This window comes from Rana temporaria, chromosome 4, assembly GCF_905171775.1.
Source record: "Rana temporaria chromosome 4, aRanTem1.1, whole genome shotgun sequence".
NCBI classification, from domain to species: Eukaryota; Metazoa; Chordata; class Amphibia; order Anura; family Ranidae; genus Rana; species Rana temporaria.
Window position 1 is genome coordinate 357479757 of NC_053492.1, and position 20704 is coordinate 357500460.

At 42.7% G+C, this 20704-nt stretch overlaps 1 protein-coding gene across 1 annotated transcript in view; it reads right to left on the reverse strand.

Moving 5' to 3' along the window:
• SHPRH (SNF2 histone linker PHD RING helicase) overlaps positions 1-20704 on the reverse strand; it is a 146575-nt gene that overhangs the window by 76833 nt on the left and 49038 nt on the right. Inside the window, exons 7-10 of the mRNA XM_040350870.1 lie at positions 15559-15646; positions 13115-13371; positions 4637-5248; positions 1195-1446 (exon numbers count right to left, since the gene is read on the reverse strand). Of these exons, the coding sequence (XP_040206804.1) occupies positions 1195-1446; positions 4637-5248; positions 13115-13371; positions 15559-15646 (1209 nt within the window). The remainder of the gene's footprint in view (positions 1-1194; positions 1447-4636; positions 5249-13114; positions 13372-15558; positions 15647-20704) is intronic.

Consider the following 20704-nt stretch of genomic DNA (forward strand, 5'->3'; position numbering starts at 1 on the left):
GTAATTATAATAAAACGTATTCAATAATGTAATCAAATCAAAAACACTGAAATTTGCTCAGTTGTCGCTGTCATTACTTTCAGTATTTGATGACGAATTTCCCCACAAATTGCTATCGCTCAATTCTGCAAGTGATTCTAATTTATTATCACTGTTTTCTAGCTGCTCCAAAACCATCTTTGACATAAAGGGACACTTTTTGGTTGCTATGGACAATCTCCAGTTTCCAGGCAGAAAGAACAGTTTTTATAATATAAAACTGCATGCAGGACACTGGACAGACCACTAGGGGCAAAGGGGGTGTGTAATTATTTGATATAGCACTGTAATCTGTAGGATTACAGTATACTGCATCTATACTGTGCTTTTACTTTTTTGAAATTTGGTGCCAAACTCCGCCCCCGTGCGTCGTGCCGCTCGGGAACAGAGCTCAGCGGCACTCGGCAGTCACCAGTGTGTGAATCGAGCGAGGAGACGGCTCGCACACACAGCAGGGACACATCGCAGGATCCAGGGAAAAGGTAAGAAACTTCCCCTGTATCCCAAGTTTGGCTCAGGGTTACCGCTTTTGGTATGTAAAATTCACCCCAAGCCAGACTCGGTAATACTGCTAGGCAGGTTAATATATATTCTGATGTACCGCCACATGACAAATGTTGATGCAGATGCCGGGGGGTGGGGGACTTGTACATGGGTGGACAGAGCCTTATGGGGATTTACAGAAGCTAGTTCCCCATTGGGCCCACTCTCCAAAAGACAGACTGCTAATGGATAAAGTAACTGCCCACTGCCTGCTATCAATTACAAGGAGAGAACTGACCTGATGTGGAACTAGTGTATCAGCTTCCTCATCAGGCTCTGCCCACTGTCGTTTCATTGGTCACTAGGAGGCTGTCAGCTGTGAGGCTCACTGTCCTAAAAAACCTGTGACAGCAAGGGGTAGTGGCGGTAAATATGGCAAGCTGCTACACAGCGTACAGGGACAGACATTCTGCCTGTCTCTGTATGTCAAATTACAGTCGGCTTTAATTACCTTCAGTTTCGTTATCTACAAACTGGAGGTAATTCTTTTTCAATTTGGTGCAATACAAGTGTAATTCAGCACTATTAAGAGCTACCTGAGTCTGCTGCATGTGTCAGTAAAGTTACTCAAATGGTTAGTAGTACACTTTAAGCTTATATAGTGTAACCCACCTTTGCTGTTGTGCACTCTACCATTTGTGCTTCATCCAAACAGATCCTCCACCACTCCACAGCAATGAGTGGGCTTGGTATTGCCATGTACCGCTTTTGGTTTCGAAACCTGCGCCCGTCTTTGCTGTTGCTGTGTGGGATGTCCACATAATTAAGCTCGGTTCTCAGAACATCATAAGTGATTATCACCACATCTTGTTCTGCCAACATCTGTGGTTGCAGAAAGCCATGTTTCTTGACTCCTTGATAAACCTGGTTAAATGCAAAAGTTGCAAATGTCTCACCGATGTCTAAAATTATGAAATGATTACCAGAGCACACATTTCAAGCAGAACTACAGGAACTATAAGTTATGAATAAACAGTCTTTTTTTTTAAAGTTCCATTATGTTCCTAAATAAATAACAAGGGCGGAGGGGGGAGGGGATGTCTAACAAAGCTTTGCCTGTATCCAATCACCGCAAGGTACCAATCTATAACCCAGGGTCTTTGAATATTCATCCTGTGTCATTTTTTATGTATAATTTTACATTTAGGGCCAGTTCACACCATGAATTGCACAGATACGTGCTGTGCATTACTGTGCGATTCAATGCAATCCAGGTGCAGTTGGATATTAGCCCATTCATTTGACTGGACATGCCAGACTGCAAAAGTATAAAACGCACAACTGGTACTACTGTACCACGTGATCTGGTGCTGGCAAACGCAATGCGGTTGCGACCAGCGCTTGGGATGTTGTTAACACTCACACACACTGCAGATTGCAAGTGCAGTGCGTTTTCAACACAGTGTGAAAAACGCGAATGGAACATGGGTTTGCAGCACTGCATTCTGGTGTAAACTGGCCCTTACTGTTTTGAGGGTCATAATATCACAAATTCTGACACACTACATTTCACAAACTACATATTACTGTATTTATTGGCGTATGACACTCACTTTTTTACCCTGAAAATAGAGGGTAAACTGTGCCTGCGTGTTATACGCAGGGGGCTGTGGAACGTTATTTTCCTGAAACTTCCCTCTTAAAGTTAGGGTGCGTGTTATACGCCGATAAATATGGTAATTTTGGGCTGTGATTTTATTTCCTGGGAATTAAACAGACTCATCTTCCCCTCCAGGGAATTATTATGCATCTTCTTTGTCCAATAACTACAACTTCTAAAACAGATGTTTTGCTCATTTACCCAATTTCATCACTTTTGTCACTCTGCATCTTTTCCATTCATACATTTTTTAGACTTATTTCTGACAGAAGACACATATGACTTTATTTATTAAAGCTAGAGAGGGTAAAATCCTGCAGAGAAACCAATCAGCTTCCAGATTTTACTGCTAAAGTTAAATTAAACAAACAGAGGTTAGAAGCTGATTGGTTTCTCTGCAGAATGGTGACTAATTTTGCCCTCTCTAGCTTTAGTAAATAAACCCCATAAAAAATGGATGGCTGGGATCAAGCTGGACTTTAGGCTTTGTACACAAACTATATATATATATATATGTGTGTGTGTATATATATATATATATATATATATATATATATATGTGTGTAACGGAATGGCCCGTGATATCCAGAGACTTTTGAAGGATGCGGGGTACTCCTGTGCCAGCTTCACTAATGACTCTTGGGTCTAGGGTCATCCTATGTCCAATAGGGGCATAGGATGACTGCGAAATGATATCATGAATTACATGAGATGGGACAATAATGAATTGCAGGATATCTTGAAATATTACAAGTTATTAATTCTGACCCCCAACAGGTCAATAGGAGAGTGACTCATTCAATGTGGTACATAGACTGTTGAGGTGCTAATTAAGTCTACCTGGCTGCAGTGATAAAAGCTTTCTGTGATTGCATTCTATTGTCTATTGTGCTAATTAAGTCTGCCTCTCAGGAACCTTTCATTGTGTGAAGTTCTATTGATGATAATATGTGTTGTGACTTAGCACCCTCTAAAGGTCAGACGTCTGACTTATGTTCACTAAAGGAATGTGTATTGAGCACCCATTGTGTCATGTTGTGGGTGGAGTTAAGCCAGTGTTTCTTGGGGCTTCTAACTGTATATAACAAGCCTGAGTTTACCATTTAAGTATTCATTCGTTTGGAACCAGAGAACAGAGCTTGTGTCTCGTTATTCTGGGAAAATCCATATGGACCGTGTCTGCTGGATTGTGGAGTGTCGTATAAGCTGTCTTGGGTTGGTGGAATGGAATATCGTAAAGGTGTTAACCCATGACCGTTACAATATATATATATATATATATATATATATATGATATATGGGGTAGTCACATAAAATTGCATATTACAATAATGGACAATTTCTTTACACTAAGCTACTCCGCCTTCCAACAAGATATAGTTGAGCTTCACTCTACTACACACTGTCAGATTCCATTTTATGAAAGTAGCAAAATCTTGTTTCAAAATCTTCCACTTTTCAGAAGGTCGACCCCTTATTCATCTCAGTGTCATGGTAAGTGCAAAAAAACTGCCACTACCTGTACATGTGTAAATGAATAGTTCCCACTGCTAGCTTGATTTGGTCCTCTCTTGTTTGCTTCATTAAGAAGCAATACACACACTGAGGTTGATTTACTAAAGGCAAATCCATTCTGCACTACAAGTGCACTTGGAAGTCCAGTCGCTGTAGATCGGAGAGGGACATGCAAGTAAAATAAAAAACAGCATTTTTACTTGCACATGATTGGATGATAAAATCAGCAGAGCCCTCATTTCAGATATTCCCCTCAAAACTACAGCAACTACACTTCCAAGTTCACTTGTAGTGCAGAGTGGAATTGCCTTTCGTAAATCAACCCCAAAGTGGTCTATGTATAATTTTTTTTTCACACAGAACTCACACAACTTTCACCCAGGATTCAGTTGTTTAATTTAATTAGAACATGCGTGAAGGTTGTGTGAAAACAGTTATAACTAGATCTCAAAGTGTTGAAAAGCAAAAGCAATAAAGTTAAATGTACTAAAGCTAGAAAAAACATTTTTTACCTTAATACGTTAAGGTAAATAATGTTTTATATTTCTCTGTCCTCCCCCTTCTCTGTGAAGGGGAAGAGAGGGGAGAAGAGATCCAGTGCTGTGCACGGCTGCATCTCCTCTCTTCCTCTTCACACAGATGCAGTGAGGAGGAAGTGCAGGGTGAGGCTAAATCCCGTTGTGTGGGTCTATGGAGCATGGGTCCATAGACACACAGCTCAGGAGCGAGCAGACACGTGTGTCCCCATAGCAAACGTCTTGCTATGGGAACACACGAAGAAGAGGAGGAGCCAAGATCGCCGGCAGGGGACTCGAGAAGAGGAGGATCAGGGCGCTCTGTGCAATACCACTGCACAGAGCAGGTGAGTATAAACTGTTTATTTAAAAAGAAAAGATTACCTTTAGTAACACTTTAAGCTAGGCAGTAATGATCTCTTACCATAACTTGTAGAGAAGATGAGCGCACATGTCGGTTAATTTCATCTACCCACTGGTGGCAAATGGAACTGGGGGATATGATCAGGGTTGCTCCTGTGGGAACTGGCTTCATTGCTACTAGACAGTGTGGGCAATAAAATGGTATTGTGTCTACATTTTCTTTTTTATAGTTTACACAATCAGCATGCTGCCATAAATGACACTGTAAACACTGTACTCTGTGCTTGAGGTCAGGATATTGCAGTCCTCCACATATACATTCAAATCGGTAATTAGAGGTATTACTAGGGAAGACTATTTGTGGGGACTCAAAGTTCTCATCAACTGTTTGTATTCCTAAATCACCAGATTCTGCAAAAGCTGTGCTGTTACTAGTGGTTGTAGATGAGTCATCTGTTAAAGTACAAGCTTCCAAACCAGACATTCTTTTTGAAATTCCATTTGTTGTTGTAGAGTTGTGGTGATCATTTTCCAGCTTATCGTCTCTGTTTAGAGCACAGTAGTCATGATCCTTCGGCATCATATCTATATCAGTGCCAGTCTGAGAAAGCTCTTCATTGTTTTCTTTGAGATGATTTCTTTTGTGTTGTGTTCTGCTGGAAGTTCTTGTTCTCTAAACAGGATAAAAAATACTATTAAAAAATATATAGATGCAAAAGGCAACATACTATTTTAGAATAAATAGGCATTTTGGCTAGCTATGGCCATTGTAAATGCTCAAAACAACCCTGTCAGGGGGAAAAAAAAAGTGTACTGCAAAAGAAGAGGGGCCAGATCCACGTACCTTTGCGCCTGGCGCAGCGTATCTAAGATACACTACGCCGCCGTAACTTATTTATTTTATTTCGAATCCTCAAAGAATTTGCGCCGTAAGTTACGGCGGCGTAGTGTATCTCTGGCGGCGTAAGGGCGCGGAATTCAAATGGATGTAATGGGGGCGTGTTTTATGTAAATACGTCGTGACCCGACGTAAACAACGTTTTTTTTTAACTGCGCATGCGCCCTCCGTGGGGGTATCCCAGTGCGCATGCTCGAAATTAAACCGGAACCAGCCAATGCTTACGACGGTGACGTCATTCTACGCAAATTCCTATTCGCGAACGACTTACGCAAACGACGTAAAAAATTCTAAGTTGGACGCGGGAACGACGGCCATACTTGACATTGAGTACGCCTCAGAATAGCAGCTTTAACTATACGCCAGAAAAAGCCAAACGCAAACGATGTAAAAACAATGCGCCGGACAGACGTACGTTTGTGGATCGCCGTAACTAGCTAATTTGCATACTCGATGCGGAATTCGACGGAAATGCCACCTAGCGGCCGCCGAAAAATTGCAGCTTAGATCCGACGGCGTACTAAGACGTACGCCTGTCGGATCTAGCCGAGATGCCGTCGTATCTTGTTTTGAGGATTCAAAACAAAGATACGACGCGGGAAATTTTAAATTACGCCGGCGTATCAATAGATACGCCGGCGTAATACCTTTGTGGATCTGCCCCGAGCTCTTTAACTTCCCTCTATTACAGTTTCTTGTTCCAGTGGCCTTTGATCCCCTACCTTGCTCTGTCATTCTCCTCTGGAAGTTTTGGATGGCTATGTCCTTGCAGAGATCCGTGGTTCCATCCTTCAATCCCTACATCACAGTGGGGAGCACAGGCAAGGAGATTGAGGCCTCGTACACACGACCGTTTTCCTCGACAGAATCCATCAAGAAACTTGGTGGCAGAGCTTTTTTGCCGAGGAAAATGGTCGTGTGTATGTTTTTCGTCGAGAAAACTGTCGTGGAACAAGACGAGAAAAAAAGAGAACAAGTTCTCTTTTTCCTCGACGGGAGTTTCAATTTCCTTGTCGTGTTTCTTGTTGGGCTGGTTTACGACGAGAAACACGTTCGTGTGTATGCTTAGAGTGCCTTTGGTAAATGTAGCGTTCGTAATGGAGATAGCACATTCGTCACGCTGTAACAGACTGAAAAGCGTGAATCGTCTCTCACCAAACTTTTACTTAACACGCAGTAACATGAGATTAGCAAAAGCAACCCCAAGGGTGGCGCCAGTGGAAACAAACTAGTGCCGTCGTACGTGATGTACGTCACCACGTTTGAGAACGAGATTTTGTCTTGACTGTGTACGCAAAGAAAGCTTGTCAAGATTCTCGACAAGCCTAACAAGGAACTCGTCGAGGAAAACGATGTTTAATTTACAACGAGTTCCTTGGTCGTGTGTACGAGGCCTAACAAGTGTAGAATGCTAACGAGACTAATGGATGCTTCATCCCTGGAATATAGGGAGGGTATGAGAGTTCTTCTCCTGCAGGTCACCATTGTATGAAAAAAATAATAATTTTGTATTATTATCACATGGTCGCTTTAGCCTTTTGTTGTGATTATCCCATAAACGGCATCGAAGAATTGAAGAGCAAGAAAGAAACTACGTAAACTAATACTCATGTACAAGGTGATGCAAAGGACACATTGTTCAAACAGATCAATTTTTTATTTTGTACTAACAAAGTATGCTATTGCCAGTTGCCTTTCTTTGTGTCTACTTTGCACCAGATATGGCTACAAATTGTAAATTAATGTGACCTATAAACTGTACAACTCAATTGGAAAACAAACTGAAATCTTTTGGGGGGGGTAAAAATAAACATAATAATATGTTTGCATAAGTGTGCACACCCTCTTATTAACTGGGGTGTTCAGCACACACCTGCCATCATTTAACCACTTAAGGACCGCCGCACGTCGATATACGTCGGCAGAATGTCACGGCTGGGCACATGGACGTATATATACATCCCCTTTAAGAGCCCAGCCGCGACCCGGTCCGAAGCTCTGTGATCGCGCCCGCGGGACACGATTGCCGCGGGGTGTTTCGCGATCGGGTCACAGGAGCTGAAGAACGGGGAGAGGTGAGTGTAAACAAACCTTCCTCGTTCTTTTCTGTGGCAGTGCCAGTGATCGTCTGTTCCCTGATATAGGGAACGACGATCACTGACGTCACACGTCCAGCCCCGCTCCCCTACGGTTAGAAACACACAAGGTCACACTTAACCCCTACAGCGCCCCCTAGTGGTTAACCCCTTCACTGCCATTGTCATTTTCACAGTAATCGGTGCATTTTTATAGCACTTTTCGCTGTGAAAATGACAATGGTCCCAAAAATATATCAAAAGTGTCCGATGTGTCTGCCATAATGTCGCAGTCACGAAAAAAATCGCTGATCGCCGCAATTAGTAGAAAAAAAATATTAATAAAAATGGCATAAAACTATTCCCCAATTTTGTAAACGCTATAAATTTTGCGCAAACCAATCGATAAACGCTTATTGCGTAAAAAATTGTTTTTTTATATATTTTTCGGGGATATTTAGAGTCGGTTCACACTAGGGCGACACGACTTCCAGCGCGACTTTCAGAGGCGACTCCGACACGACTTGAGCATGAACCACAGGGCGATCTGGGGCGATTTACAACATGACTTGAAGTCGTCTCCAGCACAGGAGACTTTCCAGTGGCCAATCAAACAACAATCAGCTCTAGGGGAGGGAGGGGGAGGGAGAGGTTTGCCTGAGAAATGTATGTTATCTTCCTGGAAAGTCGCTTCAGTTAAGACAGTGATCAGACTTGGATCAGACTTGGAGGTGACTTCCATTGAAATCAATGGGTACAAATCGCCTACAAGTCGGATTGAAGTAGTACAGGAACTTCTTTTGAAGTCGGAGCGACTCGAGTCGTGTGTATTAACACCGCTCCCATTCACTTGCATTGTTTTTCTCAACAACGCGACTTGGGACGACTTGAGGCGACTTCAAGTCGGATCCCAAGTCACCCCAGTGTGAACCGGCTCTTATTATACGGTAGCAAAAAATAAAAAATATTGAATTTTTTTCAAAATTGACGCTCTATTTTTGTTTATAGCGCAAAAAATAAAAACCGCAGAGGTGATCAAATATCACCAAAAGAAAGATCTATTTGTGGGAAAAAAAGGACGCCAATTTTGTTTGGGACCGCGCAATTGTCAGTTAAAGCAGTGCCGAATCGCAAAAAGGGGCAAGGTCCTTAACCTGCATATTGGTCCGGGTCTTAAACGGTTAAAGTGCCTCCAATTAACTATGAATAAAGTTCAGTTGTTCTAGTAAGACCTGGCATTTTCTTAGTTGCATCCTACAGCAAAATTCATAGTCCGCAGAGAGCTTCCAAAGCATCAGGGGGATCTCATTGTTAAAGGGTATCAGTCAGGAGAAGGGTACAAAAGAATTTCCAAGGCATTAGATATATCATGGAACACAGCAAATGCAGTCATCATCAAATGGAGAAAAAATGTCACATCAGTGACATTACTAAGAACTGGCCATCCCTCCAAAATTGATGAAAAAATTTGAAGAAAACTGGTCAAAGATACTGCCAAAACATTAACGGAGCTGCAGGAATATCTGGCAAGTACTGGCTGTGTGGTACATCGGACAACAATCTCCTGTATTCTTCATATGTCTGGGCTATGGGGTAGAGTGGCAAGATGGAAGCCTTTTCTTACGAAGAAAACCATCCAAGCCCGGCTAAATTTAGCAAAGACACATCTGAAGTCTCCAATAAGCATGAGGGGAAAATGTGTTATGGTCTGATGAAACCAAGATTGAACTTTTTGGCCATAATTCCAAAAGATGTTTGGCACAGAAAAAACACTGCACTTCAAAAGAACACCATACCCACAAGGAAACATGGTGGTGGCAGCATCATGCTTTGGGGCTGTTTTTCTTCAGCTGGAACAGGGGCCTTAGTCAAGGTAGAGGGAATTATGAACAGTTCCAAATACCAGACAATATCGGCACAAAACCGCAGGCTTCTGCTAGAAAGCTGAGCATGAAGAGGACCTTCATCTGTCAGCATGACAATGACCCAAAGCATACATCCAAATCAACAAAGGAATGGCTTAAGCAGAAGATTAAAGTTTTGGAATGGCCCAGACAGAGCCCAGACCTGAATCCTATTGAAAATCTGTGGGGTGATCTGAAGAGGGCTGTGCACAGAATATGCCCTCGCAATCTGACAGATTTGGAGTGTTTTTGCAAAGAAGAGTGGGCAAATATTGCCAAGTCTAGATGTGCAATGCTGATAGACTCATACCCAAAAAGAGAGTACTGTAGTAATATCAAAAGGTGCTTCAACAAAGTATACGTTTAAGGGTTTGCACACTTATGCAACCATATTATTTTAGTTTTTTATTTTCACTTCCTTCCACCTAAAATATTTCAGTTTGTTGTTCAACTGAGTTGTACAGTTTATAGGTCAGATTAAAAGTGGACAGCGTTCTGAAATGATTTATCTTTATCTCATTTCTTTACATCACAGAAACCTGACATTTTAACAGGGGTGTGTAGACTTTTTATATCCACTGTATATGTATAAGTTACAGTAATTTAATTGTACTACGGTTACAACTTCTTTATCTTTTCAATAAAATCTTTATTAATAAAAAATAAACATTTTGGCTGATTAAAAAAAAAACATCTTGAGACAATAGCACAAGCTGAACCATATGTGGTGCCCAGTATAGAAAGCGAAGCTGTACCAGGAATCCATAAGGATGCAGGCCTTATATCTGGTAAAAATTACAATTTGCAAGTCATATCTTGTGACAGGAATAACACATTCTTTAAAAGGTTAATAAAGGAAAAAAATGTTTTCTTTAAAATAACAAACATGTCATACTTACCTCCACTGTGCAGTTCGTTTTGCACAGAGTGGCCCCGATCCACGTCTTCTGGGGTCCCTCGGTGGCTGTCTCTGGTCCTCCCCGCAAGAACTCACCACATTCATGCGAGAGAGCTCACATGGTGATGAGTCCTTGCGGGCGCGCTCCCGTGATACAGCAAGCAACCATATTACAACTGTATAGCAACTGTATAACTCGGCCCCGCCCCTCGGCGCGCCGCATCACTGGATGTCGCTGCTCTCAATCCATCTGCTCTAGCCAATCGGCGGCCAGGCTGAGCGGCGAAGAGTATCTCGGGACCGAGAGCAGGACTTTGGTGGGGTCAGGTAAGTAAAACGGGGGCTCGGGGGGGGGGGGGGGGCGGCATCATAGATTGCATTAAGGTGAAAAAAATGTTCCTTTACAACTCCTTTAACGTCTAGTGCTAAGAATATTATATATATATATATATATATATATATATATATTAACAAAAATAAATTAGGAGGTCTGCTTATCTTATGAATCTTACTGTTTGGACAGCGGTAAGGACTTTTGTCCTCCAGCTCTCAGCATCAGCCTAATAAATGGAGAAAAAATGAAAAACACTGGTTTATGCAGCATTTAGTGTGAATGTAATGGTGCGCTAAAATCAACCCTGATGTAGTGCACAGTGAGAATAACTGGGACATGAATAAGTCACGTGGCATTGACGCAACGCATAGGGGGAGGAGCCGAGTGACACGATCGAGTGAGGAGATTGCCTTTCACTGAGCTGCTATGCGCTTCTGATTCCTGGCTACATGTGAGTGCTTATACACACGCAATTGTTTGGCATTATGCGGAATGGTGATTACACTGTGCAATGATCGTTTCCTCTCTTTCTTGGTATATATCCTGCTCATCACATACAAGCAATTGTAGATTGAGATCAAGTGCATGTTGATGAAGGAAGATCTATGAGTGTACCCACGGACATCACGTACCACCTTTATCCAGGACTCTTATCATCTAGGGGCTGTCAGTTATTTGTTTGCACATTATTGTTTAGGATCACTTATGTCAGCATTCTAGTCAGTCATTGCCCTATTATTATTTATAAGCACAGAGCTTATGTTTCACTAGGATCATTTTCAGTTATTCTCACTGTGCACTACATCAGGGTTGATTTTAGAGCACCATTACATTCACACTATTGCAATTTTTGGTCACAGGTTACTTTGAATGGTTGCAGCTGCTATCATTTATTCATCCTTTTGTTTCATTCATTTGATACATAGTAGCGCTTTAGTATCAATTTCTATTTTTATGCAGCATTTGTTTTTCACCAATGTGCTACAGTTCATAAAAGTCTTGCATGGTGCATTTTAGAATTTGAGTCAATTGAAGGATAGCATGACTAAAGCAAGTTAGGATAGTATGTGTTAGCACATACATTTTCTTATAAAAGTAGATTTATAGGTAGATTCAGAAAGAGTTAGGCTGGCTTATCAGTAGATAAGCCGACCTAACTCAGAATCTAAGCTGACCTATGTTTAAGCGTATGCTTGCGCCGTCCTATCTTAGATTGCAATATTTTGGATGGCCGCTAGGTGGCGCTTCCATTGCGGTCGGCGTAGAATATGTAAATGAGGGGATATGCCGATTCACGAACGTACGCCAGGCCGACGCAGTACTTTTACGCCGTTTACGTAAGAGATAGGCCGGGTAAAGTTAGAGCTAGGCCCTAGTGGAATAGTAATGTCAAGTATGGCCGCCGTTCCCGCCGCGAAATTCGAAATGTTTACGTCGTCCGCAAATCGGGATTTACGTCGTTTACGTCCACGTCGAAATCAATATGCCCGTACGGCGTGCTTAGCCGCAATGCGCACTGGGAAATGTAGGCGCCCGGCGCATGCGCAGTAGCCAAAAAACGTCAAAAACTTGAGGTCAAGCCTCATTACCATTAAACACGCCCCCCTCCAACCCATTTGAATTAGGCGCCCTGACGCCCGCCGAGTTTACACTACGCCGCCCTAAGTAAGGAGGCAAGTGCTTTGAGAATCATGTACTTGCCTCTCTTACTTAAGGCGGCCTAATGTAAACAAGCTAGGCTACGCCGCCGCAAATTAGCGCGCCCCTACCTGAATCTACCTATTAGACTATTACTTATTGTGCATTTTTAGACCATAAGTAAAAACTTGACATTAGGTTTGCCTTGCTGCTGTAATTTAAAAAAAAAAGACAGTGCAACCCTGGAGGGAGTATTTGGAAATACTTACCTTTTTCCTAGTGTCCCTGGAGTAAGATTGGCCACTACTTCACCATCACTTCCACTGTTCAGGTGTAGACAGGGGTGGATTCTGCTCAGGAAGATGCAGCTAATCAGTGTCTTCCTGCCTTCTAGAGCCCACTCTTAATGCCAAAACAAAACCCTCCTATCCTTTACAGCCATGGAAGCTGCCATCTTAGCATTTGTTTGATCTGCAGTTGCCAAGGTGATGCATATGTGATCAGTTATGATACAAGACATTTAATGATTTGACCATTTGTTCGGGTTAACAAGCACTTTCAATAGTTATCATCCACAGCATGCATTGAATGTTTTTTTTTCCTTGCAAACTTCTTTTATGGACAAATTGAAAATACAAGAATTTGATGTTACCGTTTTTAAATTTTAAGTTAAATTAATGGGATTTATTTCCACTATAGACAAAGGCTCACAGAGGCTACAAGTCCTCAACAAAGAAGTAAAAAGGAAAGTGTTTCCAGTAAACAGAGTATATACTATCAAGCGTTTCATACCAGTGTTTGTTGTTTATCTTGTGTCATCTCTTCTTTGTAATTCACCCCCAGCTTAAAAGATCCTTGAAGTCCACGTCCTTTAACCTGCTCCACAATCTTTTTAGATAGTAGTTTTTCCAATGTCTTTTTAAGCAGCCGATGGTTTCTCTGCATGTCATAACTGTATACAGAGTTCACATATTTAAGTATGCCGATTACAGACACACCTTTGCTTACACTCAATTCCTTGATTGCTGCAAGAATCATAACTTGTAAACCTATAAAAGCAAAACGATATTTTAAGTATAATAAACTATTAAATTGTGTTTTGGTTTGTTGAGATTATTTATTAATTATGCAAACATTAATAAACATAAAGAGTTTCTGTTCGAACTACACAAACGTACCAAGGGGTGGTCTGTAAACTATGCACTAAACTAAACTATGACTAAAAGTGGCATAAAATAAAGGAGGTTATTATTCACAAAATACCGTATATACTCGAGTATAAGCTGACCCGAATATAAGCTGAGGCACCTAATTTAACCACAAAAAAAATGGGAAAACGCATTGACTCGAGTATATGGTCCCCATCTGCATGCCTCACTGTGCCTCACTGTATCCATGTGCATGCCTCACTGTGTCCATGCCTCACTGTATCCATGCCTCACTGTGCCCCCATGCCTCACTGTGCCCCCATGCCTCACTGTGCCCCCATGCCCCACTGTGCCCCCATGCCTCACTTTGTCCATACCTCACTGTGCCCATGCCTCACTGTGTCCATGACTAGACTTACGTTTAACATGGGTGTATATAGAAGGGGTGCCCGGCTTTGAAAAATCGCTGCTCCCCGGCCGTAGATCCCCCAGACAGCAAACTTTGCACACTTGTAGAGGAGAACTGGGGCCGGTACCGGGTCCCCAAATTTATTGGAGAAATGACCGTTTAACATGGGAGTCTATGGAGGGGTGCCCGAATTTGAAAAATCGGTGCTCCCCGGCCGTAGGTCCAACCGGACAGCAAACTTTGCACACTTGTAGAGGAAGAGTGTGGCTATATGTGTGCCAAGGTGGGGTCCAGGTGACCTACGGCCGGCCGGTATCGGGTCCCCAAAGTAGGGGAGATCAGGCGCAAAAAGGTGACTCGAGGGGGGCATTTTCAGCACAAAAAAATGTGCTGAAAAACTCGGCTTATACTCGAGTATATATACGGTAACACATTTGTATGTAAAATCTTCAATATCTATACAGAAATTTAATCCAAAAGAGAGAACAGAAATCATGGGTCTTGAAAGGAGGATGCACAGTAAAGATTTTATTTTGACGTTTTCGATGAGGCACAAGCTCATCTTCTTCCAGACCTGTCCTGAGGAAGATGAGCTTGTGCTTCATCGAAAACGTCAAAATAAAATCTTCACTGTCCATTAACCTCTCAAGACCCATGAGTGTCGCCCTCTCTTTTGGATTATATGTAGTAAAGTCTATGCTGCGCACCCGGGCCCATTTTTTATCACTGATATGTGTGCAGTGGTAAACACCGGATTATATAGAAATAACCGATATGCTCTAGCGTATTATTATATGTGGTACAGAAGCATGCTATTTTGTGTATTTCTAACTATCTGATACAGTGGTAAGGTCGGCTGTGCTAGCCATGCTAGCCATACTGTACATGTTAATGTGAATGGAGGACAGGAGGTTTTGAACAGCAAGAACAAAGGAATTTTTATTTATTTTTTAATATGTCCCATTAACCACTCCTTCGAATGGGGGCTAATCGTTAAGGGTCTTCCATAAGAGATTGTCACTTGATTTTCCCCAAAATCTTATGTGTTTAAAAAAGGTACCAGGCTCTATTGTTTTAGTGCTACTAAACCCAGGATCCTGCATTCACTATATCTGGTCTCCCACAGTACACAGAACATGGAAATGCAATTGTTTTAGAAAATATAAACTACAAAATACCTTTTCTCATCAGCAGTGACTTCTATCAGTTCCTGGTTAAAGATTGTAGGAGTTTTCATACTGCACTGAGCTGTCCTGTCAGGATCCAGGACCCCTTACCCTCTGTCTGGACCATGCTGATTCACCCTGTGCTATTTACATACACTCTCCCAAAAAAAAAACTCTCTAGCAATACACATTAAACTGAGCATGTGCAGCCTGACTCCAGTAACTATGTCTTATTCACACCTGTTCTGGGGTCAGTGGAAGAAGAGGAGGATCTGTGCATACAGGATCAAACAGCCTTTCTTACACAATGCAGAGGATTAACCCCTTAGATTTCACAGTGAATATAACAAGTGTACTTAACTGCATATACAGACTGATTTTACTGTTGTGGGTTTAGTAACACTTTAAATGAACTGGCTCTTGAGGTTTGTTAGGTTCTGATATATATAGTCACATATACAGATCAACACTTCTTAATTAAAAATTAGCATGCACAACAAACAACACACTTACTTGGGTAAATTAATCTGGTATCTCCAGCTTTTCTTTTTTTAGATGTTTCTACTGGTGGAGTTGGAATAAAATAGTTTACGACTCTTCCCTGAGATAAAGAAAATATTGCTTTTCAGAAAAAAAAGTGATACATATCCAACATTTGTACAGATAAAAAAGTCATGTTTTTTTCTAAATCCCAGTGTTAGTACCAATAGCACCAGAGCTGCATAGTTAAGCTTAAATGCAACTTTTTGCCAATTTTTTTTTTTTTTTCACTTTTTGTGTGCCTGTTATTGTTATGCACTGATGGAATCATGTGCCCCAGTGTCCTATGACTGTGCAAAATCATTTTTAAAAATGTATGGACCTTCAATGGTGCCATGCTACTAAGCTGCTGCAAGTTTAAAGTGGCATCAAACCCAAAATAACAAAGTAGTATATTGCAGCTTATCAATCCTTAAAATTCTGCAGTCCAAAAGGTGTCTCCTTTGCCCCTCCAGTGCAGTGGAGACATATTCGCATGTTACTGGCAGTATCGCCAGGTGACAATAAAGGGGAATAAAAAGAAACTAATCCAAACACCACATTTAAGAATAAGTAAGCTGCAGTAAATTAAATTTTTGTTTTTGGGTTTAATACCGCTTGACCTCCTATCAGTTGTCAAAGATAACCAAAAAAATCACTGCTTGTTGCACTACATTTTACCTAAATGACTTCAATACAGTCAGTTTTAATACAGAAGTGTTATCCCAGGGTTCTGCAGAAGGATCCTATTTCAACCACCCTAGTATGGTTCTGACAAACCTAAGCTTAGATTTGCAGCTGTTCCATAGTTATTACTGGCTTAGGCAAATGATTTTGACCAGTGCACAAAGCAAGGTCCATAAAGACATGAATGACATCGTTTTGGGTGGAAGAATTTGAGTGACCTGAACAGAGTCCTGACCTCAACCCGATAGAACACCTTTGGGATGAATTAGAGCAGAGACTGCGAGCCAGGCCTTCTTGTCCACATCAGTGCCTGACCTCACAGATGCGCTTCTGGAAGAATGGTCAAACATTCCCACGGACACACTCCTAAACCCTGTGGACAGCCTTCCCAGAAGAGTTGAAGCTGTTATAGCTGCAAAGGGTGGGCCAACTCAATATTAAACCCTACGGACAAAGACTGGGATGCCATTAAAGTTAATGTGCGTGTAGAGGCAGGTGTCCCAATACTTTTGGTAATATAGAGCATATACACTCAGTACTCGGCACAGGTTTTAGGCAGTTGTGAAGAAATGCTGTAAAGTAAAAATTCTATCAAAAAGATATATTTCAATTGTTTTTTTTTTTTTTATAAATTTACAAAATGCATAGTGAGCAATCAAAAGAAAAATCTAAATCACATCAATATTTGGTGTAACTACCCCTTTGGCTTCAAACAATATAAGAATTCCCTGGGATTACCAGTCATGTTATTACCGATTATCCAATGGAGATTCATTATCCCCTGCTAGACCTCCCAACTATGCGTTGGTGTGTGCGGGCAGTACTCCCACAGCTTCCAGTGCCAACGCCCCCAGATAACCCTTATCTCACAGCACCACATGTCGAACCTTTAATTTTTATAGTGCATCTGCTCCTGAGGAAGTGGAGTGTTCTCACAGCGAGTGGCCAATGAGGAGAGAGAAGGGGGCGGGGGCGAAACACGCTCCATGTGTGAAAGGACACAGAGAGTGTGGCTCGGGAGCGAACCTACTCGAGTGCCCCATAGCAAGAGGCTTGCTATTGGGGGCAATCAGTGAGGGGAAGGAGCCAGGACTGCCGGCAGGGGGACCCAAAAAGAAGAGGATCCAAAACCATTGCACAAAGCAGGCAAGTATAACATGTATAATATACTAATACCAATTAACACAATATCCTGTTATACATTTTTCTGGTATTTGGCAGTATTCAACTCAAAAGCAAACATTTATTATATTGCCCCACCGCTGTGTACTGGAGGCAGAACACCCCACCGGTCACCTCCCGGCTGTAAAAATAGAAGGTGAAGCCTCCCAGGGACTCACCATCCCACCCGGTTGGAGAGAGAGCTGAAAACCCTAGGTGTGCTCTGATGTGCTGGCTGTGCTGCGTTTGTCACCTCCGGGAAGATTTGCGGCGTTTTGCAGCGCTAAAACTGACACAAGAGGCCAAGACATTTCCAAGATGGCCGCCTTCTGAGGTAAAAATCACCAGCGGGCTACAGGAAAATGGCCGCCGAGCTATGTAAACCGCGACCACGGCAAAATGGCGGCTGTGGCGCAGTTTAAATTCCACAGTGATGCACCAAACACCTCACACTACACAGCAGCATACAGTAGCACCCCCCAGAGTAAAAAACACAGCCCCTGCTATACACACAGGCCCTGGTGGTAATAAAGAGACCCCAGAAAGCCCACCCTCACAGCCGCTACCCAAAATGGGGAAGGAGGGAGAGGAAATAAGGGAGAGAGTTAAGCAGGGTGAACCCTCAGTCGACTTCCCAGGGGAAAACACCAGCCATACCACCTTACCTGAGCAAGGGGCCACTACTTACCCATCCTGCGACCACCAGCTGGAGGTATACCAGACAGAACCAATGTCAGGGAGCTGCGGTGGCTCAATGCGATTGGCACTGCGCTGACAAGCCATTCACCTCTGCAGCTAGAGGTTCGGATCCCGGTCTCAGCTACATGTGAATTGAGTTTGGTGGTCTCAGCCCGGCTCCCGGTGGGTGTGCTATGCGAGGTAAGCCTGCGCTTAGTACACCCACCCCCTCCCACAAAAACCACCACACTTACACGCACTCGAAATTGGGTTAACATGCACGCACTTTGACCACGCGGTCTCTAAAAAGAGAGGCGAAGGACTAACGGGGCTGGTTGAGCGGGCTAGATCCTCTCACTCCCTTATAGGGAGTCCCTCTGCCCCGTTGGGCTTCAAAGCGGAGCAGGTAGGGCGGGCTGTGTGGGAGGACCCCCTCACACACCCACCATTGCCACCCGGGGCATGGAGAAAGGTGGCAGATTGCCTCTGGGGGAGGCCTGCCTACTCCCAACTCCTGCAGTCCGGCTCCTCTCTCAAGTACACGCACAAAATACACTTTAAAAAAAAAAAAGACAGAACCAATGTCCACTAACGGCATGGCTGTCGGCCAGACACACTGTGACAAAGCAATAGAGACCGGTCATATGTGTGGCCTGGAACAAGAAGTTCCCCGGCCGCCCCTGGAGCAATGGGGCCTGTCGTGGATGACCCAAAGCTGAGCTGAGGGCCGGCACATGCTCGATGGCCGAACATGGGGGGACTACAAGAGTCAAGACCCAGCCTGTTACCCAGTCGGCTGTTGATAGAAGAATCACAGGATTCAAAAATGCAGGAACAAAACAATAAAAAGCAAAAAAAATCTCCAGAGTACAGGACTCTAGAGGGCCTGACGTTAGGCAGAGAAAAACTGAGGCTGCTAGAGCAGGGTGTGGGTTATACCTGGGGAACCACACCCCCTGGGAGGAGCTTCACTGAGAAAAGTGTTGTTAACACTTAAAGTGCCTTTTTTTCTGCCTAACTCTCCTGGAAGGAAGCGGCTATAACCCTAAGGTCAAGGGCTGCTGTGTCCGTCCATGAACGGAAGAGAAAATAATGTTTTAATTGTCAAATAAGATAGGACAAGATACTTTTATGGTTTTTGCATTACTACACAACCCAGCAAAAAGTCGTTTGACAGCAATCACCTTCATGAAGCAGCATAATAGTCACAATAAAAAAAATAAAACCAAAATCATTTACAAAATCAAACAGCTATTGAATTTATGCAATTACATCTAAACTTTGTTCAACGGCTTATTTACAGCTCAGAGGAAAAATCTATTCTTTAATATTTTAGCCTGAGTGAGGATAATTCAAAACCTACCTGAGGAATCTGGAAAACAAAGAATGCCTGGGATGCGTGAGACCTTTCATAATACTTAAGCCTCTTTTACAAAGATGGCTTGAGTGGATATCTCGCAAACTGGAAAGCAGGGAGCCAATAATCCACCAGGCCATTTACTACCCGCTGTAGATCTTTCCTCTCTGCCAAGGTCCACCTGGAGTACTAGCATGTACAGCAAATACTTTATGTCATACTACGGTAAAAACGGTAAAAATTTAAGTTGAGTCAATTAACCGCTTAAGCCCCGGACCATTATGCAGCTTAAAGACCTGGCCACTTTTTGCGATTCGGCACTGCGTCGCTTTAATTGGAGTCCTTTTTTTCACCACAAATAGAGATTTTTTTTGGGTGATATTTGATCACCTTTGCGGTTTTTAGTTTTTGCGCTATAAACAAAAATAGAGCGACAATTTAAAAAAACAAAACAATATTTTTTACTTTTTGCTATAATAAATATCCCCAAAAAATATAAAAAAAACATTTTTCTTCCTCAGTTTAGGCCGATACGTATTCTACATATTTTTGGTAAAAAAAAAAACGCAATAAGCGTTTGATTGGTTTGCGCAAAAGTTATAGCGTCTACAAATTAGGGGATAGATTTATGGCATTTTTATTAATATATTTTTTTTTACTATCAGCGGCGATCAGCGATTTTTATCGTGACTGCGACATTATGGCGGACACATTGGACACTTTTGACACTATTTTGGGACATTGTCATTTATACAGCAAACAGTGCTATAAAAATGCACTGATTATTGTGAAAATGAAACTGGCAGTGAAGGGGTTAACCTGTAGGTGGCGCTGTAGGGGTTAAGTGTGCCCTGATTTGTGTTTCTTACTGTGGGGGGCATGGCTCAGCGTGTGATGTCACTGATCGTCGTTCCCTATGACAGGGAACAGACGGTCAGTGTCAGTTTCACTAGGAAGCACGGGGAGAGGTTTGTTTACACTTACCTCTCCCCGTTCTTCCTTTCTGTGACCCGATCGCGGGACACCGGCTGCGATCGGGTCCACGGTTCCCGCGGGGACGGTCACAGAGCTTAGGACCGGGTCGCGAGCGCGCCGCCGGCGTGCTGCGCGACCCATGGCTTGGCTCTCAAAGGGGACGTAAATGTACACCCTTGTGCCCAGCCGTGTCATTCTGCAGATGTATATATGTGTGCGGCAGTCCTTAAGCGGTTAAGCCTCAAAATCCTTTTTCAGCATGTCCAAAAAACGAAGTTTTTC